General features: G+C 41.1%; 1 protein-coding gene across 4 annotated transcripts in view; it reads right to left on the bottom strand.

Annotated features, from left to right (window-relative positions):
• Positions 1–1,239: 1,239 nt before the first annotated feature.
• Positions 1,240–25,032, bottom strand: part of OSBPL8 (oxysterol binding protein like 8) — a 181,921-nt gene continuing 158,128 nt past the window's right edge. For all 4 annotated transcript variants that reach the window (XM_061639701.1, XM_061639704.1, XM_061639703.1 and 1 more), the window contains 4 exons: positions 18,762–18,849; positions 17,898–17,997; positions 17,514–17,616; positions 1,240–5,557 (listed from right to left, as the gene is read on the bottom strand). In XM_061639701.1, the coding sequence (XP_061495685.1) occupies positions 5,422–5,557; positions 17,514–17,616; positions 17,898–17,997; positions 18,762–18,849 (427 nt within the window). In that variant the 3' untranslated portion in view covers positions 1,240–5,421. The remainder of the gene's footprint in view (positions 5,558–17,513; positions 17,617–17,897; positions 17,998–18,761; positions 18,850–25,032) is intronic.

Raw genomic sequence — 25,032 nt, 5'->3', positions numbered from 1 at the left:
CAACACTGGTTCTATGTGCTCAGCTCAACACCCTTAAACCGGGGAAGTGTGGCTGCGCTGTTGTTGTTCCCATGCTGCTGGCTGTGAAGATAGATTAACCATGTGTGTTTTCTCTCTGTCAGTAATTACTCACTGGAATTGAGTTGGCCATTAAATTGAGCTTATAGCACCCCACAGAGTAGGCAGGAAGTAGAAGCAAATCTTCTGACTCTTACTCATATATCAAACCTCTTTCTAAAGTGAAGGGTCAAATCTGAGAAGATGTTTGGAGCAGCAATGTTAAAAGTTAGGGGTAGGGCATTCTAGGCAGGATGTTGCCAACCTGCTTTGGGGTTGGATATCTTTGCAGAGGATCCCTAGTCAAGCATTACCAACAGCACAATCCAAACTATATCTACTCAGAAATAAGTCCTATTGAATTCTATGTTTAGTATGTTTAGAATTGCAACCTTCAGGGGCATCCATCTTTACTCTTGCTCCCATCTAACACCCCCACTAGACTCCTTTCTTCCTACAATGGTCTTCTGGTGACTGGCCTGGCTTGAGGGCACTTAAACCCTTCTTGCCAGAAGCAAGTAGGCTAGATTAAATGTTCCCTACTCAGGCTCCATCTTTTAGCTAAGATTTCTTAATTTCCAATCAGAAAAATGTTTTTGTTTCAGTTGTATGCTCCAAGCAACTGTGGTTGATGCTTAATGACATCACTCTGGCCCACCCCTGTGACATCACCCCTGGTAACCCTACTAGGAAGTAATTAGAAGTGTGGGCTAAGGGAAGGGGTGGGTGAGATGGTCTTTCTCCACATAGCTGCTTGCTGCATGTAGCAGGATGCCCTTTTGATAGTGTGGTAACATAAATCAAGGATGCCCAGTGGGCAATCTGCTCTTTTTCATCATCATTCATATCACATTGACCTCCCCACCATCACTATACTGAAGAGGGTGGATGTAATATGACAGACCCATCCCTGCCTCTGGGAAGTAAACGTGGGGAGGGCTTTGTTACCAGCGCACTACCAACTGGAATTTTCTCCACTGTCCTCCAGCTACCTGGCTAAACTAATGTAGAGGTGCACAAGATGTCCAACGAAAAAGAACCTTTAACCCTGCCTTTCAGTTTTGTCATGAATGTGTAATAGCAGGTTTTTTTAATTCTGTATTTAAAATTCTAAATTAAGTCTTCTCAAAGAGTACTAACAGTTTTTTGCGTTAGTTTGTCATACAAAACTACTCAGCATACTAATCTTGATCACAGCACTTTATTTCTTTAATTGTACAAAACTACTGACCAATGGTAGAGCTTTAAATTTACAAATGGCCTTTTAAACAAGTTGTTGAACTCAGCTGTACATTTAAGCATGCAACACACAATTTCCAGTTCCTTTAAAGGAATTATTACTTGTTTCTCGTATCACACTGCATGAAGCATGATTTTTTTAAAAAGAAAAGTGCAATGATAATAATGCTATTTTACATGATATGTAGAAACAAAAACACTTACATGAATAGTGTTTTCATATATATATATATATTAATAAGTGCATTCACATTCATTTTGTCATAACTTCTGACATTTCCTTATATATATATATATATATATATATTGTATGCAATGGATTAACCACCGCTTTAGTACAACAGCTCATTTTCAGTTTAAAAAAGTATAACAGTATAAAAATCCAAGCAATGTGTTAAAGTAAAAAATAAAAAAATGTGGTGGGAACTGTGAAGCTCAAAAATTAGAAAAAAGTGAACAAGAGTTCAAGAATTCAAGAACAGCAAAAGGCTTTAAATTTAAAAGTGCTTTCCAGATCTGAGCCAGTTTAAAACCACTAAATGTGTTTCTTGGTTCACACGAGGAAGCTATTTCATCAGAAGTGATTTTCCACAGGTTCCATCACAAGTTGGATACCTAATTGTCTTTAGATTCTCAGTAATTTTCCTCCTCACATCCCACACAAACTTTGGTTCACAGACGTTTATTTTCTTAGAAAGTTTTGACCCTTGAAAACAAAAGTGAAGCCAAAATAATCTGTCTGTGATGTTATGGTTTTTATTATGGCTATTTTGTAGTATCACAAACAAAGCATTGCAGCTTCATTGGACAAAAAGACATACTTCAATATGTAGAAATCTTGTTGGGTCCCAGTCATTAGAGTTATTAAAAGGGGAAAAAAGGATGTGTTTTTCTATAAATGTACCATATCATTTTCCAATTATCTGTCTGAAAGTTAATATTGGAAACATAACAGCTTCCAAGTTTAATGAATAGATATGGCACAACCTTGACAACATTATTATATATACACACACATCTGATCTCTGTGTGAACTCCATCAAGGCACTGCTACAATACTCAAGTATCCGATGGCCTACTCTCAAAAGATGCCCAAAACTGAGGATACAGTAGAAACACAGCAGTCACTCATAAGAGTTCAGCAGTTAAGTATTATATTAAAAACCATGAAGAAGAAACAGCTGTTAAAGCAAATAACTACCATCATGGTAGATGAGACAAACGTATTTAACTCTCATTCCATTTCATTAACATATTTTCCCAAAGGCACAGGAGGGCAATGAACTGATAACTGTTAGCTATCAGAATGAACTTTTTATGAAAAGCAAGCATACTATACTCTTATAAAGGATGCTTAACAGTTATAAACTAACCCAACACGTAAGATACAAGAGAGTGTGTGTATTGCCAGAATTCTATTTACTACTTTACATACAACACATTTACTTTTTAGGTATGTTAATGGTTACATGGAATATTAAAGGATTATAGTGCATTGCTTTTAAACAAACAGCCATAAATATGGCAGTAAAAAGCAGTTCTATTTTCTACTTCTGTACATAAAATACACATAATCAAGTGAAAAATCAAGTGCTTGCTTTAAATACTAAAAATTAACAGGGACATCATTGCCTTCAGAGTTCTACAAACTGTACAATCAGGGTTTTTTATAATTATGTGCAGAAAACAGTCAATCTGATGGAATCTAAGGTCATACACACACGGCTAAATATTATATATGGATAAACATTTCATAGCCTAGGCCCATAATCAACCACATTGTATAAAAAAATTAACCAGGCAATCAATTCCTTTGTTCTGCTCACCCGAGGAATTCTTTAAAGCAGCAAAGGAAGAATTTACATTTTAAGAGCTGTGTTTTTCTACATTTGAGACAGCAGAAGAAAGGAATCTTGTGATTTAACTTTGTCACAGAACATTTTCTTAAAAACAAATAAATAAGAAATACCCAAAGAAAGAAACTGAATATAATTTCTAACTCTACAAAATAAATGCACAAACAAAACATGGGCAGAGGTATAATATAGTACTATATGCACGTAAAGCAGACAGGGCCAAAGTCCAGTGAAAGCAAGTTAATATAACAGTTTTGACCATTGGGTATTGCACAGTAAGAATAGCTAGTTGTCCCAAATGCTCATCAATACATACAAATCAGAACATAAACATTTTCATAGTATAACTATTTGCTGGTGCTACTGTCACAAGAGATCTTTCAACAACTTGCATGTATAAATATGAAAGCATCCAAGCCAATCTGTAAAGCATCTGGATCTATACAGACTAAACTGTATATAACTAAACTGTATACAACTACAACTATGTTAAATATTAACTTATGAGTTGCAGCACTAGAAACAACTTAATTTGTTATGGAATTGTGTGTTAAATGTGTATTTAATGTCTATTTAAATATGATCTTTTAAAAATGGATTTGGCAAGAAGCCCACAAGGCAGAACAAAAGGAGAAGATTAAAAGACAGGCAAGACCAGAGATGGGGAATCTGTGGCCCTCCAATGTTGTTGGACTTCAGCTCCCATCATTGCTGGCCAATCTGGCTGGGAAAGATGGGAGTCCAAGTCCAACAACATGTAGACAGCCACAGGTTCTCCACTGCTGGGCAAAGATTAAAATCAGAAAGATAGATAAGTATGTCTAATTTGAACCCAGGTTATCCTACTCTGCTTAAGCCATTTTAAATAGTATAACAGAAGAACTGACAGCTTCGTAAAGATCATTTGAATCCTACAACTGTGTATGCATGTCTTAGTGAATGGATTTATATTTGCTATAAAAATACATAGATCACTGAAGACTGGAACTTCCTGCTGTTCTGCATGTTACACTGAATCTTAAATTAGTACTATATATGTAATGTAAACAAGCAGAACAAAAGAACTAACAAATGGGTTTAAACATATTTGTCTTTTGTAAGAATCCAATCAGATTTGCAGAACGGGTATTTTGACTTAGAGACGGAAATTTAACAAATCAAAAGCTCAGCGTATATTAAGCACAGGCTAATGAGCCAGGATTCCCCACCCCCCACCCCAGCAAATGTTGCTAAACAACACTGAGTGGAAATTACCTGGCTTCAGTGAGTTATTCTTGAAATCATGAGGTTGCTACCCAAGATTGTATTTACAGCATTAATGTTCTGACCCAATTATATTCTGATGGCCCAAGTTGCTCTGTTAAGCCCAATGTTTGCAGAAACATAACTAAAAGAAATTATGCTGTCTGATGTTTGCATCAATCTAGAAAGCCTTTTTTGTCATCTAATACAACTTTTTCTACCCAAACAGCAACCTCTTCACAGCTCTTACCATCTGCACCTCAACATAAAGTGTATCTGGAACTGTTCAGAATATAACACAAAGCCTGCAATTTGTCAAGTGGAGATGCTGTTTGGAAACAAATGGGTGAAAATGTTGCTGGGTTGTGACTTCTCCAGGCTCCTTAATTTCACCTTAATTAACTCATGCTATCAATGGAACTCCGTTTTCATAAACTAAGGAAAACAGGTAAGTAACGATCATTGAAATGTACAGTTTGTGAAATGCTGGACTAATAGCTTAAACTTGTTAATGGCGACGAACAACTGAGTAATTTAGGCATTGTATAACTATTAGTTTTCCAAATGGACATCACTAGATATAATTTTCCTAATGAATGAAGATCATAATTCCCATTAAACTTTGAAGAAGTCTTGGGTTAGAATTCATTTGTTTTGTTAATATGATCACTGGAGATTTTATGGTTATGAAAAAAAGATGTCTTTTGAATTCCCCGAACTGCCATATCCTGTATTGGTATTTATCATGGCAGTCTACAACACTTTAGAATATGCAAGGCAGTTATTCAGCATTTAAAGATGCAAAGAGAAAGGTACTGGCATGTAAGCATTGTCCATGTCATCTTGATAGGATGGAATATAAAAGACATTGCTCCATGTGAGCACAACCTTTTGAGGCCAAGACCTAAATCTTCTGTGTCCCTGTGTTTTAAGATAACATTGCCATATTTGAAACCAAACCAAGCTGAAAATATGGTCCCACGAAGACATAATCTTTCCATTTCATATATTCTTCTGTCCAGGCATTCTATTTAAACCAGTAATTGATTGCAAGCTGCAGGAGAATCATCAGGAAAATGAAGACATAGTGCTTGAAGTTAAAGAAGTTATTATCTGGAGTCTGTGAGCTCGAAGTCATTCGGGTTCTTAGAGCTGTGATGTCTCTACAAAATGTAAGAACGGAGAAAGTAAATTCAAGAGACAGCCAATTCTGAAGTCAGCACCTAAGAAACTGTAAAACTGGCATATACTGAATACATGGGCAGTTATATCAGGATTTGTTTCACTTATTAGAGAAATTATTAACGTGCTGGTTTCTACCAGCACGACAGGCCACAGTGGGAGCCTTGGGGGTGAATCCCCAAGTTCTAAACATGGCAAACAAAAGGAGTGGGGTTCACTTCAGGGACGGCACTAACATGTGGCCCCTAACTTCTACAAGCTCCAACAGTATAGTATTTGGAAGCTTCTGCTCTGAAGCAATTTTAACAAAGCATTTACTTGGCTATTTGGGGCACCAGTAAAGCAAAAGATAACTGATGATGGGATACTGAAGACTGAACAAAAAGAAATACCACATGACTATCTTCTCAGCAGTGCTCCTATAAAGCTGCCATTAATTTCAAAGGGATTAGGTGAGAAATATACATTGGATGGACTCAGTTTCATTACCAGATAAATCAACAAAAGCTTTAGTTAATCTACCATAGTGAAAATATGGAAATCTCTAGTAATCCAAATCTTCTTCTTTGTGGACGATGAGCCTTATATTGTTCATTTGCCATAGATAAAAATAATAAATAATGAAAATGTCTATTTAGCTATCAAGATTCTTAAAAACCTAAGAAGAGCCCTATGGCATTAGACCAAAGGCCAATCTAATCCAACATCCTGTTCTCACAGTCGCCAACCAGAAGCATAAGGGAAGCCTGCAGGCAGGACCTAGTGCAACAGCACACACCCCACTTGTGATTTCCAGCAACCGGTATTCAGAGACAGGGCCGGCTCCAGGCATGCAGAGGCCCTTGGGCATCAGCTTGCCCTGGCCCCCCAGTGGGTGGGTGTACAAATGTGCACCCCCCTGTCTAGTCTTTACCATTGCCCTTAATGAAGATGGTGGCCGTGGTTTCCCTAAGGGAAATGAAGCCTCCGCCGCCATCTTTGTTGATGGCACATGTGCTCTGCCATCAACTAAGATGGTGGCAGCGGCTTCAGTACCTTAGGGAAGCTGCGGCCGCCACCTTCATTAAGGGCAATGCTAAAAAGCCAGCTGATAGGTAAGTGGGGGTGCGGGGGGGGTGCGGAGGGCCCCTCAGAGACTCCTGTAGCTCCAGGGCCCTTGGGCCAGTGCCCAACCTGGCCACCCTTTAGAACAGACCCTGTTCAGAGACATACTGTCTCCAACAGTGGAGACAGACACAGCCTTATCCTCCATAAACTTAATCCTCTTTTAAAAGCCATCCAAGTTTCGTTACCAAATTTCAGAGTTTAATTATGTGCTGCATGAAGTAATGTTCTTTTGTCTGTTCTGAATCTTCCAACATTCAGCTATATTGTATGGCCCTGAGTTGTAATATTGTAAGAAGAACTTCTTGCTCTAAAAAGTAGCATATCTAGCAAAAAATAACCGAAGATTATATTAGGTAGCCTTCCTAAACTCAAAAAAGCTAGCCATGCCAAATATTGCTGATAGAACATTATGGAATCTGAGAGAAGCGCATGCAACAAAAAAGGTAAGAATTGTGCCGATCCAAGGCATGTAGTGAAGCACCTGAGACAGGTACCCCATGAAACGAATGTTCTCTAGTGGGCACCAGGACAACCCCAAGTGGGTACTGTCTTCCTTGAGGCACGAAAGAGTTAACACTCCAAACAGACCATTACTGCAGCCCCTCCCATGGAGAGCTAGTTTGTTTTCCTGCCTCGCTTGAGCAGTACTTATTTTCACCTTGATCTTCAGTCTGTCCGAGTTATGTCTTTATTTATTTGTCTGTTTAAATTATTTATTAGTAATTAACGTTCAGTTTACTTGTCTCTGAATCTGTATGGGTGTTTGTATGTAGTTTGCTAACGAATCGCAGCAAGTGCCTGAATGGCAGTTAAGTGTTTATTAGTCCATTTAGCATACCTCACTAGTATGCCTTTGAGCTACTGAGATTAATTAGCCTAATAATTCCCCTCAGTTAATGAATTTCCTCTGTGATTTTCTTCCCAATTAATGCATTTCTTTGATGATTTCCCCCTCAGTTAATGGATTTCCTGGGTGATTTTCCCCTCACTTAATGAATTCAGTGGTTGCTTTCTCCCCACCCTTTATAAATTTGCAGGGTTGATTCTGTGTTGCAATCAGCGGTTCGCTGTGCTTAATTAAAATAAAACAAATACAAGGGGACCACAAAAGACACTAGATAAGCTTCTCCTGCTGAAGGCAAAATGCCTAAGGAGCGAAGTAAGGGCTCCTCAGAGCTCTCTAAGCAAGTGGCAGGAGTGCTTGATGTGGTAGCACCTACAACCTGCTCGCACAAACCAACAGTTAAAAAGACAAGCCGTTGCAGCACGCACGGAGGCAGCCGCCATTTTACTCAAACAGCCTCACAGGCAGCATGTGGCCCACTCACTCTGACGGTAGCACAGAGAGTGGCCGTTAATCAACAGCACGCCGCTGTTTCCCCTGTAAGCGATGAGGTATCAGAGCAATCAAGGTGGGAAAATGTGAAAGCAGTTAAAGATACAGCATACCAGGTAGGCAGTGCGGTAGCACAGCAATCAGCGCAAAAATGTGAAAACAGTTAAAAGTGCAGAAAACCCTGTAAGCAATGCGGTAGCAGAGCAATCAGGGCGCAAACATGTGACTAAAACAAAACATACTGTGAATCCTGCAGCAGAGCAATCAGGAAGGGTTGCTGCTGAGGAAACCAGAGATTATAATCATGATGCTCCCTTGCCAACGTTGTTACAGGGCAGAAGGGCACTGTATGTGGGAGAGCAAACCCAGCAGTGAAGTGCAGTAAATGATGAAATGCTCTCAGAGGAAGAGAGGGTTCCAGACCCTTCAGTCCCTTTTGCTCAGATTCTGAGGAAGATGATGAGGAATTCACAGGTTTTAATATTCAGCACCCTGAAGTTCCACAGAGCAGTGGGGCCACGGTGCCTTTGAGTAATAATGCTGCCTCTGGGCAAAGTCATCAACAGCAGCAGAGAGTTTTGCTTAAGGCAAATAAGCATGAGCAGCATCATATGAACTCTGCACAGTAACTTAAGATGGGCTCTGCTGCCATCTCTTGTTCAAATCAGGAACTTCAGCAGGTGGAGTCTTCAGTTAGGAGCTGCAGAATTAAATTATATTAGAAGAGTTCTCATGGGTGATATTTCAGCAGAACTAGCTGCTTTTCGCCATTCTTTTCAAGTGGTTCCTGTACAGTCACAACAGCGCAGTCGTGCAACAGGAGAGTCACTTGCAACACAGTATGTGGCAGTGCAGTGCTCAGATAAGTCAGGCAGGTATGCCTGAGGTTGAGCAACAGGAGCTGCAAAGGGAAAGTACAAATGGCTCACCAGATCCACATGATGAGGCCAGGGGTAGAGCGCAGGGATTCATAGCTTACAGACCTGACAGATCAAATTCTGCTAGGCAACAGTTTATGCACGATGATTCAGTGGTTGATCTGGAAGAGGAAACAGATGAATGGAGTGATGGTTCACAACTGGAGGAGCATCACTCCAATAGGTTGTTTCATAGCACTTACTACATGCCTCTGCTACGCAAGGCTATGGCGGCTTTAGATTTGAATTATGCCGTTACAGAACAGACACCTTCTACCTCAAGGGGAGCATATGTTCTTCCAGAAACAAAGTCCAGTGATAAGGTGATTAAGGTACCATCACTGCTAAGAAAAATAGTGAAATCTGAATGGGACTCACCAGTTCAGTCTATCACTGATGTTTGCTAAGAAACTATACTTACTGGAGCCAGAGTTTATGGAGCAGCTGAGAACTCTAGCCATTGATTCTATGATTTCTGCTTTAGTTTCTAGAAATTTCCTTTCAAAAGACGGGGATGCTCAATTGAAGGATCTTATAGAACGAAACCACCTTTAGGATGCACACCTTAACGTGGTGAGGGGGTTTGAGAGTGTTGAAGAAGACGAAGAGGCTAGACTCCTAGCAGGGGCACCCATGGCGGAATGGTCAAAGCTGAGACACCAGACTAAGATGCATCCAAACTCAGAGGAAGGCAATGGTAAACCACCTCTGAATATCTCTTACCACGAAAACCCTATGAACAGAGTATCCAAAATGCAACACGAGATAGTGCTGGAAGATGAGACCCCCAGGTCAGAAGGCACTCACCGAGCTACTGGGGAAGAACGAAGGACAAGTACGAGTAGCGCTGTGACTAATGATGCAGCTGGGTCAAAGCCAAAAGGAAGCCCAGAGGCTGATGCGCACAGATGCGAAAGGAGAGTCCGGAGTTGTACGACGCACACAATAAGAACATGGAATGTGAGAAGCATGAACCAGGGAAAGTTAGAAATTGTCAAGCAAGAAATGAAGTGTATGAACATTACAATGCTTGGTGTGAGTGAATTAAAATGGACTGGAATGGGACATTTTCAATCAGACAACTACAAAATATTTTATGCAGGAAATGAGAAATCAAGAAGAAACGGGGTTGCTTTAATAGTGAGAAGTGATGTAGCAAAAGCAATTAGGAGCTACAACACAAGGTCTGAGTGAGTGATATCAATGAGATTAAACGGGAAACCTATTAACATAACCCAAGTCTATGCTCCAACCTCAAATGCCGAAGAAGAAGAATTGGAGAGATTTTACGCAGAAGTACAGGAGGAAATTGATCACACACCAAAACAAGATATGATGATAATCATGGGGGACTGGAATGCAAAAGTAGGGAACAGAGAAGAACTAGGAATTGTGGGGAAATCGGGCTTAGGAGACAGAAATGAAGCAGGAGAAAGACTTATTGAATTCTGTGAAGCCAGTGATTTGTTTCTTGCAAACACATTTTTTGAGCAACCAAAAAGACGACTGTACACATTGACATCACCAGATGGTCAATACAGGAATCAAACTGATACAATTGGAAACAGAAGATGGAGAAGTTCCATACTTTCTGCAAAAACACGACCAGGAGCAGACTGCCGTACAGATCATGAACTGATCGTATCGAAAATCACTCATAATGCCAAAATACAATTTAAATAACATCCCAGAAGAATATAAAGATCAAATAAGGAACAGGTTTGAGGCTTTAAACTTAGTTGACAGAGAATCAGAAGAACTATGGACTGAAGTCAGGGACATTATCAGGCAAGAATGCAAAAAGACAGTACCTCTTGTTAAAAAGAGAGAAAGACCTCAATGGATGACTGAAGAAACTCTTAAAATGGTTAAAGAGAGAAAGAAAGCAAAAGCAAAAGGAGATAGAAACATGGTCAGAACCCTAAATGCAACTATACGACTAGTACGTAGGGACAAAGAAAACTATTACAATAGTTATTGTATAGAAATAGAAAAGGACAACAAAATGGGAAGAACAAGAGCCCTATTCCAAAAGATTAGAGAAATTAAAGGGAAATTTAAACCATGAGTAGGGATGTTGAATAATCAACAGGGGAACACACTGACTGACCGAGATGAAATAAAAGGAAGATGGAAGCAATACACTGAAGAACTCTATAAAAGAGATGAAAGGATGACAGATTCATTCACGGAGGAACCATATGATGAAGAACCAGAAATTTCAGAATGTGAGGTGAAAGCTGCTCTTAAAATTCTTGGAAGAAACAAATCACCAGGAATAGACGCCATACCAATAGAGTTGCTACAAGCTACTGAGACTGAATCTGTCCAAATTTTGACAAAAAATATGGAAAACTAAACAATGGCCCACAGACTGGAAGCGTTCAATATATATCCCACTTCCAAAGAAAGGGGATCCCAGAGAATGCAGTAATTACCGACCTATTGCCTTAATATCCCATGCAAGTAAAGTAATGCTCAAGATTCTACAACAAAGGCTCTTACCATATATGGAGCGAGAAATGCCAGACGTCCAAGCTGGATTTAGAAAGGGAAGAGGCACCAGAGATCATATAGCAAACATATGTTGGATAATGGAACGGAGCAAGGAATTTCAGAAGAAAATCACCCTGTGCTTTATAGACTACAGCAAAGCCTTTGACTGTGTAGATCATGAAAAACTATGGAATGCTTTAAAAGAAATGGGGGTGCCACAGCATCTGATTGTCCTGATGCGCAACCTATACTCTGGACAAGAGGCTACTGTAAGGACAGAATATGGAGAAGCTGATTGGTTCCCCATCAGAAAAGGTGTGAGACAGGGTTGTATTTTATCACCCTATTTGTTTAATCTGTACGCAGAACATATCATACGGAAAGTGGGATTGGACTACGATGAAGGAGGTGTGAAAATTGGAGGGAGAAACATCAATATATGCAGACGATACCATACTCTTAGCAGAAACCAGTAATGATTTGAAAGGAATGCTGATGAAAGTTAAAGAGGAAAGCACAAAAGCAGAACTACAGCTGAACGTCAAGAAGACTAAAGTAATGACAACAGAAGATTTATGTAACTTTAAAGTTGACAATGAGGACATTGAACTTGTCAAGGATTATCAATACCTCGGCACAGTCATTAACCAAAATGGAGACAATAGTCAAGAAATCAGGCTAGGACTGGGGAGGGCAGCTGTGAGAGAACTAGAAAAGGTCCCCAAATGCAAAGATGTATCACTGAACACCAAAGTCAGGATCATTCAGACCATGGTATTCCCGATCTCTATGTATGGGAAAGCTGGACAGTGAAAAAGACGGATAAGAGAAAAATCAACTCATTTGAAATGTGGTGCTGGAGGAGAGCTTTGCGCATACCATGGACTGTGAAAAAGACAAATAATTGGGTGTTAGAACAAATTAAACCAGAACTGTCACTAGAAGCTAATACAATGAAACTGAGGTTATCATACTTTGGACACATCATGAGAAGACATGATTCACTAGAAAACACAAAAATGTTGGGAAAAACGGTAGGGAGTAGAAAAAGAGGAAGGCCAAACAAGAGATGGATTGATTCCATAAAGGAAGCCACAGACCTGAACGTACAAGATCCGAGCAGGGTGGTTCATGACAGTTGCTCTTGGAGGTCGCTGATTCATAGGGTTGCCATAAGTCGTAATCTACTTGAAGGCACATAACAACAACAACAGAACAAAAGTTAGATATGGCACTTAAAAAGGTCCATGAAGCGACAGCATTGTCTGTACATGCATCTATTGCAGCATCTGTGTTTTCAAGGGCTGCATTATTGTGGTTAGACAAAGTTTTGGAAAATTCAGATCAGGAGCTAGAAAGACTTAGGAAAACAATTTTGAAAGTGTCAAGAGCAGAGGCTTTCATTGCAGATGCGACAATGGATGTGACTCAGTTCACAGCCAGGGCCATGGCTGCTGAAGTGGTAGCTAGGCGCATTTTGTGGCTTTGTCATTGGGAGACAGATGTTTCTTTCCGTATGGTGTTGGCTACAGAACCATATGCAGGCAAGAAGTTGTTTGGTGAGGATGTGCTGAGCGACGTATTAGTTGAAACAAAAGAAAAGAAGGCAATGCTAGTAACAAGTAAAAGACGAGATGACCGTCGCCTTTTTCGCCGCTTTCAACCATACCAGCGCTTTCGTCCATCTAGAATTGGAGGAAGGGGGTGAGATTTCCATGTTAACAGACAAGCTTGTGGTCGTCCATGATTCCAGTTGCGCAACCAACAGCAATCAGCAGCACGAAATACAGGCTCAGCTACCCACATAGGTGGAAGGCAACAAAAACAGTTCTGATCTATTGCTGATACCAGTGGGAGGCTGCCTACTGAGATTTGCACAACTTTGGCAGTTGACAACATCAGGCAGCTGGGTAAAAAATGCCGTGCAGTACGGGTATCCGATAAGAGTTTCAGGCAATGCCTCCAAACAGATTTATTCCGTCACCTATTTTGGTGAATCCAGAGAAGTGCAGGGTACTACAAGAGGCAATAGAACACCTGTTGCAGATACCAGCCATAGAACTGGTTCAGCAGAACCAGAAATTTTGTGGCATTTATTCTGTCCTCTTTATTGTGCTGAAAAAAGAGAACAATTGGAGGGCGGTGCTCGATCTAAAATTCCTCAACAGATTTGTAAGATACAGGAAATTCCGCATGGAAACATTGATGTCCATAAAAGAAGCACTTCAGACTCGAGATTTCTTAGCTTCCATAGATCTAACCAAGGCATATTTACATGTGCCAATCCATCCACAGCACTGCAAGTACCTCCGCTTTGCTTACAACAATCAACACTATCAGTACTGGGCAATGTCCTTTGGCTCGGTGTCAGCACCAAGGGTCTTCACGAAAATAATGGTGACCCTTGTTGCTCATCTCCGTCAACAGGGCTTGCACCTTTACCCATATTTAGACAACATTCTGATTCGTTCGCAGACAGTACAGTCAGTTTATCAGGACATTCACACCATACTAGCAGTTCTCCAGGATCACGGATTCTTGGTGAACATACCGAAGAGTCTTGTTCCCTCAACGTTTACAGCATTTGGGAGCAATGATAGATACGGAAGGCGAGACAATATCTCTTTCAGAAGACAGAGTGCAGAAGATAAAGTTGGCAGTTCAACCATTGCTAGGGAAGACTGCAGAGGAGATAATCGTCTTAGCAAAGGTTTTAGGGATGCTTATTTCCACTATCCAAGTTACATCATGGGCCAGATTTCATGTTCGACCTCTACAATGGACACTGTTACCATACCAGTGGCAGATAGCACACTCCAGACATCTCCAGGTTGCACTGACTTTGCGACTGAGGACTGCTCTTTGTTAGTGGACCTATGCAGAAGTGTTCCTTTAAATGACCCATCACGAGACACTGTGACATCAGATGCAAGTCTCCAGGGGTGGGAAGCTCACTGCAGAGGTGAAACACTGCAGGGATCTTGGTCTCCTCAGGAATCAAAGCAAGCATCAACTTACTGAAACTTCGGGCAGCACGATTGGCGCTGCATCATTTTGTGCCTTTATTCCATCTCAAGCATGTGCTGCTGAGGACAGACAACAACTGCGTGAAAGCGTTCATAAATTGTCAAGGAGGGACAAAGTCACTGGTGCTTCATCTGGAGGCATCACGACTGATTTCCTGGGCAGGGCACGCTCTACAATCATTGACAGCAGAATATAGAAAGGGAGTAGACAATGTACAAGCAGACTGGTTAAGCAGACAGGAGGTGTTGCCGGGAGAGTGGCAGCTGCACAAAGATGTGTTCAAACAGATCCGCAAGAGGTTTGGAAGGATGTGGACCTTTTTGCTTCAGATGTCAATCATCAACTGAAGAGGTATTACACTTAAAATTTTAAATTTTTTAAATTGTTTCAAATTGTTTTTAAAAGATGTGTTTTAAATTTGTATATTTGTTTTTAATGTTTTTAGTTACTGTAAACTGCCCAGAGAGCTTCGGCTATGGGGCGGTATACAAATACAATAAATAAATAAATAAATAAATAAATTCGGTACCCTTCACTGAGAGCAGAGAGTGTAGATGCTCTAAACTCCCCTTGGCCAAAAGGAACACTTTACCTCTTCCCTCCTTTTCTCTTGTTAGCTTGGGTGATGAAAAAGGAAAGGATGGAGAGGGCCAATGTCATTCTAGTAGCACCAGATTGGCCAAGGAGGCCATGGTTCTCAGAGCTAGTTGACCTATCTGTTGGGCCCCCATGGTCTCTGCCTCTTCGCCCAGATTTGCTGCTACAGGGGCCACTTCGACACCCCAATTTGCAATGGTTGAGCTTAACCACATGGAAGTTAAGCGGAGCAAACTGCCGAGAGCTGGATTGCCAACTGAGGTGGTAACCACAATATTGGCATCTAGAAGACCGCCCACAATACGAAACTACCAGTATACCTGGGTGGCATTTTTGAAATGGTGTAGTAGGAACCACGTTACAGCTCAGAAGTCAGGAATTATGGAGGTGTTATCATTTTTAAATGAGGGTCTGAAGCACGGGTTGAGATCCAATACTTTGAGAAGACCAGCATCTGTGTTGTCCAGGGCTTTCTAAGTTTTCTTCTGAATCACTGGGAGCTCATCTGTATCTGAAACAATTTTTAAGAGGGGCTTCTCTGTTGTCAGCACCTGTTCATCATCGATTTCCAACATGGAATCTTCACAAGGTCTTGTCAGCTCTCCAAAAACCACCATTCGAACCACTGAAAACTTCTACATTATGAATAATGTCATTCAAAGTGTTATTCCTGGTAGCAATAACATCAGCTAGACAAGTGTCTGAGATGGGAGCTCTCTCAGTAGCAAAACATCTATGTATTTTCCATACCGACAGAGTCATACTGAGAACAGATTCTGCCTTTGTTCCAAACGTTAATACAGCTTTTCACCATCAGCAGGAGTTAGTATTGTCAACATTTTGTTCCTTCACCAAAGCATTCGCTAGAGCGTGCTTGGCATTCATTAGATGTGAGGACTTAAGGTATATATAAATAGGACAAGGCCGATAAGGCACACTGATTCCTTGTTTGTTTCTTGCCACCCAACTACTCTGGGTAAAAAGGTGTCCTACTTTAGCAAGATGGATTAAGGGCTGCATTGCCTTTGCATACAGTTCTCTAAACATACCATTGCCTTCAGGTATCGTTGCTCATTTGGCAAGAGCAGCAGCTGCTACTGCAGCTTATTCAACAAATGTACCTCTTCGTCGGGCAGCCACCTGGGCAACCCCAAATACTTTTACTAAACATTATAAAAAAGATATTTATACATCGGCTGAGGCAGCCTTCGGAAGGTGAGTTATTCAGCAGGTGCTGAAAGATCATTGAAAGGTTATGTACCCACCCAATCAATAGGTCAGCTCTGGAACATCCCACTTGTGGGTGTCCTGGTGCCCACTGGAAAAGGAACCATTTTACTCACCAGAAAGGTGTTTCTCTGTGGGCACCAGGACACCGCCAAGGCCCACCCTGGAATGCAAATGACAGTAAACACTATAATGAAATGGGTGGAGACTGAAGGGTCAATGATCAGACCTAGCGTATGCACAAGTCAGTAGAGGTTACAATCAGTCTGTGTGGAGACTGAATGGTTATTTATTACATCTGAAGGTGTGCAAGTTGTTTGTTTCATGTTATTTATGGTTAATGTTGTCAGTGCCTTTATATGTGTATAAGTTTTATTTTTTAAGCTTGGCCAGATGGTGAACTAGCACTCCGTGGGAGGGGCCTCAGTAATGGTCTGTTTGGAGTGTTAACTCTTCCCTGCCTCAAGCACTAGCAAGGAAGACAATATCCACTTGGCCATGTCCTGGTGCCTACAGAGAAACACCTTTCTGGTGAGTAAAACGGTTCCTTCTCTCATTGGGCCACAGCATTATTTAACACAATATGAGCAAAGACACAATAAAACTAATGTATCCCTGATCCAATTCACAAGTACAAAGAAACTGGTTAAAGAAAGCTCAGAGATTATCTTGCATTCATCTTAGCAGCTGCTCATGCCTTGCTAAGGAAGGCTGATTCACATCTCTGAGCGTTGATGATTTTAACAATTTGATATAATGCATTTATTCAGCACTTGATTAATGTATAAATAAGTGGTGTTTTTTAATCTTTATTGAAATTTTTCCAAAACATATAAACTTACAAGATAAAAATAAATTCCAACTAACAGAATGGAGTAAAAAAAAAAGGGGGGGGGGAGACATACAACTGGGAAGGCAGAAAAGGGGTGTCAGGCAATTGTTGAGAAAGTGAGACACAATAACATTTGTTCAGCTCTTACTAAAGTCATAGTACATTTTCCAATTCTACAATTTGAAGATATATCCAGGTTGGCAACAATAATCTATTTAACTATCCAAAAACAAAGGGCAGGTTACAGGGTCCATTGCCTCACATAAGCAAGAAGTGGTGATCTCCTGTGTTTCCTCCGGTTCATGTAATCAATGAAATCGAACCAAACAGTAAAAAAGTGGTATTTTTATTTGAAACAAAGCACATGATAAAAACTGAAAAACACTGAAAAAACAGACCTCCGAATGTCTTCCTGTGTTTGCTTTATAGATTCAATGGCACTTTGCAGTTCACCAAGGTCTAGTGTCTTCTTTCGAATTCTTGCACTGTGTTTCAGTTGTGCTTCAGAAGTAATTCAAATAATGTTAAGATAGGTTAAAGAAAGTAAAATCATATAAATTCATCAAACAAGATCAGTCAATTTTTTCTTCTTTCCCCCCTTTTATAACTTTTAGCACCTAATGCTAAAAGAATTGCACTATCTTACAACCCAACATCTTTAGCCTGAAGGAGAATAAAATTAAGGCATGTGTTTATTACTGAATAAATGTGGCTGAACGCTAATTACTGAATAAATGTGGCTGAAAAGAGAAATGGATATAGAGAAAAGATATAGCACTTACCTTCACTACCAGAGGAGTCCTGATTATCAGGTTCTGGTGAGGAGAAGCCACACTCTCCTTTCTTTGATTTAGCAGACCTCTTTATTTTTGCAACACTAACCTGTAATTCATAAACCTGTAAGACTTATCTGCTCAGAAACAAAACAAATAGAAGACTTGCTATTGTACAAGAGCTGTTTGTCTGACAACCTGCTCTGATGTGAGACAAGCCAGTCTGTTTAACATTTTGAAGGGGCATTCCGCTCTTTGGAATGACCTCTGTAAGGCTGGGAGGCTTGATGCTGGTTGTTGTGAAGTTTGTAGGAAGGAACAGCTGACCTTGTTATATGGGACTGTTAGAGGTATAAGGAACAAAGAAAGCCTGTCCTCCATAGGTTTAGTGATTTGGATATTGCAAATTTGACTTTGGGGGTTGCCCTTCAATATAAAAATCCCCAGGGCTCAGTGTTGGAGACTCTTTGGAGATTTTCAGAGATATAAGGATTTATGAAAAAACTGAGTGAACTGTAAGAATATTGTTGCCGATAGGTTGCAGTAATAGGGCCTTTCCTATTGGCCATGCAACACCATTAAACCGAAGAACAAAAAGAAAACCTGCTTTCCTGTTTGAAATGTTAGACAAGAAAAGCGATATTCAAGAATGGGAAAGAGTTATGCTGACTGGATTTATAATGAAGTTGATGTTTTAAAAAGTCAGAACTACCATCATTTAGTTTCTTCAATTCTCTTACAGAGTGCACCTTCCATTAAAATTTTACTCTCTCAAAAGCAACTGACCAAAACCCACAAACCAAATATTGAAGCTTGAATTCTAAAGGATTATCTGCAATTCTTTCTGCCCCACCTAATGTTATAAGAGCATACCATTGGCGTCCGATGTCTGACTTTTGTTTGGATAGCACCATCTTTTTCAAACTGTATCATATCGTTCAGTGGATCCCATGGTCTTGTGCTGTGTGCGACAGAGAAAGAACGCAATGTAAGTTAACTAAAACTACTCAAGAACACAATGCAAGTTAGATAAAACTACTCAAGAAGAGAACCACATTCATCCTGTTAACCTCCAGAAAAGTATAACTTAGAACCTTTCCAAAATGAAGGGTACTAGCATTTCATACAGAAGACCATGACAGGAATTTGTCAATCATTCATATGGATTGATTTGGAGGGTCTCTTCATCCAGAGGTGAAAATAACCTAATTATGAAAAAGTGTTCCTCCAACATACCAATGTATTGTGTGCAGCATTTTGCCACAAACAGGCAGAAACATGTTTTTCTGGAACTTCTCAAAGCCAGGTGATATTTAAAAGAACAAAACACCAGGCACCATACCACAAGAATGTTCATTCATTAGAACGGAACATCCACACTGAAGTGATTTCAGCTGTTCAATGTCTCTCTCCCATCAGAAGTTCTCACAATAGAGGAAACAGGTCTTGTGCTTTTAAAAATCTCGGTAAACACCTATTTTTACATCAATAATAAAGGTTTATGTCCAAACTAAGTCCCTAATTTGGAAGCTATGGTGATGACAGTTTTGGCTGATAATGGACCACAAAACCTTTTCTTCCGTCTGAATTTTGTGACAACTTCAGGATGTAAAAGATCCAAGCAGCTTCACAAGGGCCTCTTCGTGAAAAGAGAAGGTGGAGATTCCTGACCTAACACATACTGTGGGTTTCTGTAGATAAGTTATTAACGTTATTACTGCTGGTGACTCAAAAGAGGTTAGGTTGGTAAATAATACATGTTTATATGGCTGCCCAAAACTGCACAGAGCATGCCATACACTGATGCTCTGAAATTCATGATAGCAAAGTTAGGCCTACTGTCAGTAATTGTAATGGCAATCCAAGCTGACTAAACAGGGTACAAAGATGACTCAATAGTTTATCTACAGCAGTAGTTTATCTACAGTAGTAAAATAAATAAATGGGCATTAACCACTACCAAAAAAGTGTGAGAATCAATGGTAACCAATCCATAGGAGGAAGAATCACAAGATAGTTGCAAAGGAAGAGAGTAATCAAAATACATTTAAGAACTATGGCTCAGCTGGTTTTGACTCCTCATATGGTTCTATAACAAAGGCTCTTACCATATATGGAGCAAGAAATGCCAGACGTCCAAGCTGGATTTAGAAAGGGAAGAGGCACCAGAGATCATATAGCAAACATATGTTGGATAATGGAACGGAGCAAGGAATTTCAGAAGAAAATCACCCTGTGCTTTATAGATTACAGCAAAGCCTTTGACTGTGTAGATCATGAAAAACTATGGAATGCTTTGAAAGAAATGGGGGTGCCACAGCATCTGATTGTCCTGATGCACAATCTATACTCTGGACAAGAGGCTACTGTAAGGACAGAATATGGAGAAACCGATTGGTTCCCAAGTGGAAAGGGTGTGAGACGGGTGTATCTTATCATCCTATTTGTTTAATCTGTATGCAGAACATATCATATGGAAAGCAGGATTGGACCAAGATGAAGGAGGTGTGAAAATTGGAGGGAGAAATATCAATAATTTAAGATATGCAGACGATAACATACTACTAGCAGAAACCAGTAATGATTTGAAAGGAATGCTGATGAAAGTTAAACAGGAAAGCACATAAGCAGGACTACAGCTCAACGTCAAAAAGACTAAAGTAATGACAACAGAATATTTATGTAACTTTACAGTTGACAATGAGAAGATTGAATTTGTCAAGGATTATCAATACCTCGGCATAGTCATTAACCAAAATGGAGACAATAGTCAAGAAATCAGAAGAAGGCTAGGACTGGGGAGCGTAGCTATGAGAGAACCAGAAAAGGTCCTCAAATGCAAAGATGTATCACTGAACACCAAAGTCAGGATCATTCAGACTATGGTATTCCCAATTTCTATGTATGGATGGGAAAGTTGGACAGAGAAAAAAGTGGGTGAGAGAAAAATCAACTCGTTTGAAATGTGAACATAAGAACATAAGAAGAGCCTGCTGGATCAGGCCAGTGGCCCATCTAGTCCAGCATCCTGTTCTCACAGTGGCCAACCAGGTGCCTGGGGGAAGCCCGCAAGCAGGACCGGAGTGCAAGAACACTCTCCCCTCCTGAGGCTTCCGGCAACTGGTTTTCAGAAGCATGCTGCCTCTGACTAGGGTGGCAGAGCACAGCTATCATGGCTAGTAGCCATTGATAGCCCTGTCCTCCATGAATTTGTCTAATCTTCTTTTAAAGCCATCCAAGCTGGTGGCAATTACTGCATCTTGTGGGAGCAAATTCCATAGTTTAACTATGCGCTGAGTAAAGAAGTACTTCCTTTTGTCTGTCCTGAATCTTCCAACATTCAGCTTCTTTGAATGTCCGCGAGTTCTAGTATTAGGAGAGAGGGAGAAGAACTTTTCTCTATCCACTTTCTCAATGCCATGCATAACTTTATACACTTCTATCATGTCTCCTCTGACCCGCCTTTTCTCTAAACTAAAAAGCCCCAAATGCTGCAACCTTTCCTCGTAAGGGAGTCACTCCATCCCCTTGATCATTCTGGTTGCCCTCTTCTGAACCTTTTCCAACTCTATAATATCCTTTTTGAGATGAGGCGACCAGAACTGTACACAGTATTCCAAATGCGGCCGCACCATAGGTTTATACAATGGCATTATGATATCGGCTGTTTTATTTTCAATACCTTTCCTAATTATCGCTAGCATGGAATTTGCCTTTTTCACAGCTGCCGCACACTGGGTCGACATTTTCATCGTGCTGTCCACTACAACCCCGAGGTCTCTCTCCTGGTCGGTCACCGCCAGTTCAGACCCCATGAGCGTATATGTGAAATTAAGATTTTTTGCTCCAATATGCATAATTTTACACTTGTTTATATTGAATTGCATTTGCCATTTTTCTGCCCATTCACTCAGTTTGGAGAGGTATTTTTGGAGCTCTTCGCAATCCCTTTTTGTTTTAACAACCCTGAACAATTTAGTGTCATCAGCAAACTTGGCCACTTCACTGCTCACTCCTAATTCTAGGTCATTAATGAACAAGTTGAAAAGTACAGGTCCCAATACCGATCCTTGAGGGACTCCACTTTCTACAGCCCTCCATTGGGAGAACTGTCCGTTGATTCCTACTCTCTGCTTTCTGCTTCTTAACCAATTTCTTATCCACAAGAGGACCTCACCTCTTATTCCATGACTGCTAAGCTTCCTCAGAAGCCTTTGGTGAGGTACCTTGTCAAATGCTTTTTGAAAGTCTAAGTACACTATGTCCACTGGATCACCTCTATCTATATGCTTGTTGACACTCTCAAAGAATTCTAATAGGTTACTGAGACAGGACTTTCCCTTGCAGAAGCCATGCTGGCTCTGCTTCAGCAAGGCTTGTTCTTCTATGTGCTTAGTTAATCTAGCTTTAATCATACTTTCTACCAGTTTTCCAGGGACAGAAGTTAAGCTAACTGGCCTGTAATTTCCAGGATCCCCTCTGGATCCCTTTTTGAAGATTGGCGTTACATTTGCCACTTTCCAGTCCTCAGGCACGGAGGAGGACCCGAGGGACAAGTTACATATTTTAGTTAGCAGATCAGGAATTTCACATTTGAGTTCTTTGAGAACTCTCAGGTGGATGCCATCCGGGCCCGGTGATTTGTCAGTTTTTATATTGTCCATTAAGCTTAGAACTTCCTCTCTCGTTACCACTATTTGTCTCAGTTCCTCAGAATCCCTTCCTGCAAATGTTAGTTCAGGTTCAGAGATCTGCCCTATATCTTCCACTGTAAAGACAGATGCAAAGAATTCATTTAGCTTCTCTGCAATCTCCTGATCGTTCTTTAGTACACCTTTGACTCCCTTATCATCCAAGGGTCCAATCGTCTCCCTAGATGGTCTCCTGCTTTGAATGTATTTATAGAATTTTTTGTTGTTGGTTTTTATGTTCTTAGCAATGTGCTCCTCAAATTCTTTTTTAGCATCCCTTATTGTCTTCTTGCATTTCTTTTGCCAGAGTTTGTGTTCTTTTTTATTTTCTTCATTTGGACAAGACTTCCATTTTTTGAAGGAAGACTTTTTGCCTCTAAGAGCTTCCTTGACTTTGCTCGTTAACCATGCTGGCATCTTCTTGGCCCTGGCGGTACCTTTTTTGGTCTCCGGTATGCACTCCAGTTGAGCTTCTAATATAGTGTTTTTAAACAACTTCCAAGCATTTTCGAGTGATGTGACCCTCTGGACTTTGTTTTTCAGCTTTCTTTTTACCAATCCCCTCATTTTTGTGAAGTTTCCTCTTTTGAAGTCAAATGTGACCGTGTTGGATTTTCTTGGCAATTGGCCAGTTACATGTATGTTTAATTTAATAGCACTGTGGTCACTGCTCCCAATCGGTTCAACAACACTTACATCTTGCACCAGGTCCCGGTCCCCACTGAGGATTAAGTCCAGGGTTGCTGTCCCTCTGGTCGGTTCCATGACCAACTGGTCTAGGGAATAGTCATTTAGAATATCTAGAAACTTTGCTTCTTTGTCATGACTGGAACACATATGCAGCCAGTCTATGTCCGGGTAGTTGAAGTCACCCATTACTACCACATTTCCTAGTTTGGATGCTTCCTCAATTTCATATCTCATCTCCAGGTCTCCCTGAGCATTTTGATCAGGGGGACGATAGATCGTTCCCAGTATTAAGTCCCTCCTGGGGCATGGTATCACCACCCACAACGATTCTGTGGAGGAGTCTGCCTCTTTTGGGGTTTCGAGCTTGCTGGATTCAATGCCTTCTTTCACGTATAGAGTGACTCCGCCACCAATACGTCCTTCCCTGTCCTTCCGATATAGTTTATATCCAGGGATAACCGTATCCCACTGGTTTTCTCCATTCCACCAGGTCTCCGTTATGCTCACTATATCAATGCTCTCCTCTAAGACCAAGCGCTCCAGTTCTCCCATCTTGGTTTGCAGGCTCCTAGCATTAGCGTACAGGCACTTGTAAGCAGTGTCTCTCTTCAAGTGTCTTTGGCACTTGTGGTTAGGCCTGTGGTAATTTTGCTCTTCTGAATTTATATCCTGTGCCCCTGCTCTCACAATGCCTACTTCTAGGCCTACCCCTTTTAAAATTTCATCATTTCTTTGGTTTTTATCCCAGGGGGGAGGTTTATTCCGAACCGGACCTTTCTCAGCTCCTGTCGGGTTTCCCCCCTCAGTCAGTTTAAAAGCTGCTCTGCCACCTTTTTAATTTTAAGTGCCAGCAGTCTGGTTCCATTCTGGTTCAAGTGGAGCCCGTCCCTTTTGTACAGGCCCGGCTTGTCCCAAAAAGTTCCCCAGTGCCTAACAAATCCAAACCCTTCCACCCGACACCATCGTCTCATCCACGCATTGAGACTGCGAAGCTGGGCCTGTCTGGCTGGTCCTGCGCGTGGAACCGGTAGCATTTCAGAGAAAGCCACCTTGGAGGTCCTGGCTTTCAGCATCCTACCTAGCAACCTAAATTTTGCTTCCAGGACCTCACGGCTGCATTTCCCCATGTCGTTGGTGCCAACGTGCACCACGACCACTGACTCCTTCCCAGCACTGTCTACCAAACTATCTAAACGACGGGCGATATCCGCAACCTTCGCACCAGGCAGGCAAAACACCTTGCGGTCTACACGCCCATCACACACCCCACTGTCTATGTTCCTAATGATCGAATCACCCACTACAAGGATCCCTCCAGCCCCTGGAGATATATCCTCGGCACGAGAGGATAGCTGCTCATCCCCCAAGGAATGGGTCCCTTCTAAGGGATCGTTTCCCTCTTCCTCAGCTGGATGCTCTCCTTCCCCGAGACCATCGTTGTCCATGATAGCAGGAGAGCTATCATCGTTGGAGTGGGACACAGCTATAACGTCCCTGAAGGCCTCCTCCACACACCTCTCTGCCTCTCTCAGCTTTTCCAGGTCCGCCACCTTGGCCTCAAGGAAATGAAGTCGTTCCCGGAGAGCCAGGAGCTCATTGCACCGAGAGCACACCCACGACTTCTGTCCAACAGGCAGATAGTCGTACATGCTGCAGGCGGTGCAAAACGATAGGTTTTGTGGTGTTGGAGCAGAGCGTTGCGCATAACATGGACAGTGAAAAAGAGAAATAATTGGGTGTTAGAACAAATTAAACCAGAACTG

Source organism: Rhineura floridana, chromosome 8 (assembly GCF_030035675.1).
Source record: "Rhineura floridana isolate rRhiFlo1 chromosome 8, rRhiFlo1.hap2, whole genome shotgun sequence".
NCBI classification, from domain to species: domain Eukaryota; kingdom Metazoa; phylum Chordata; class Lepidosauria; order Squamata; family Rhineuridae; genus Rhineura; species Rhineura floridana.
Note: the sequence above shows the minus strand (reverse complement) of the source record. Positions and strands in the feature narration are given on the sequence as shown.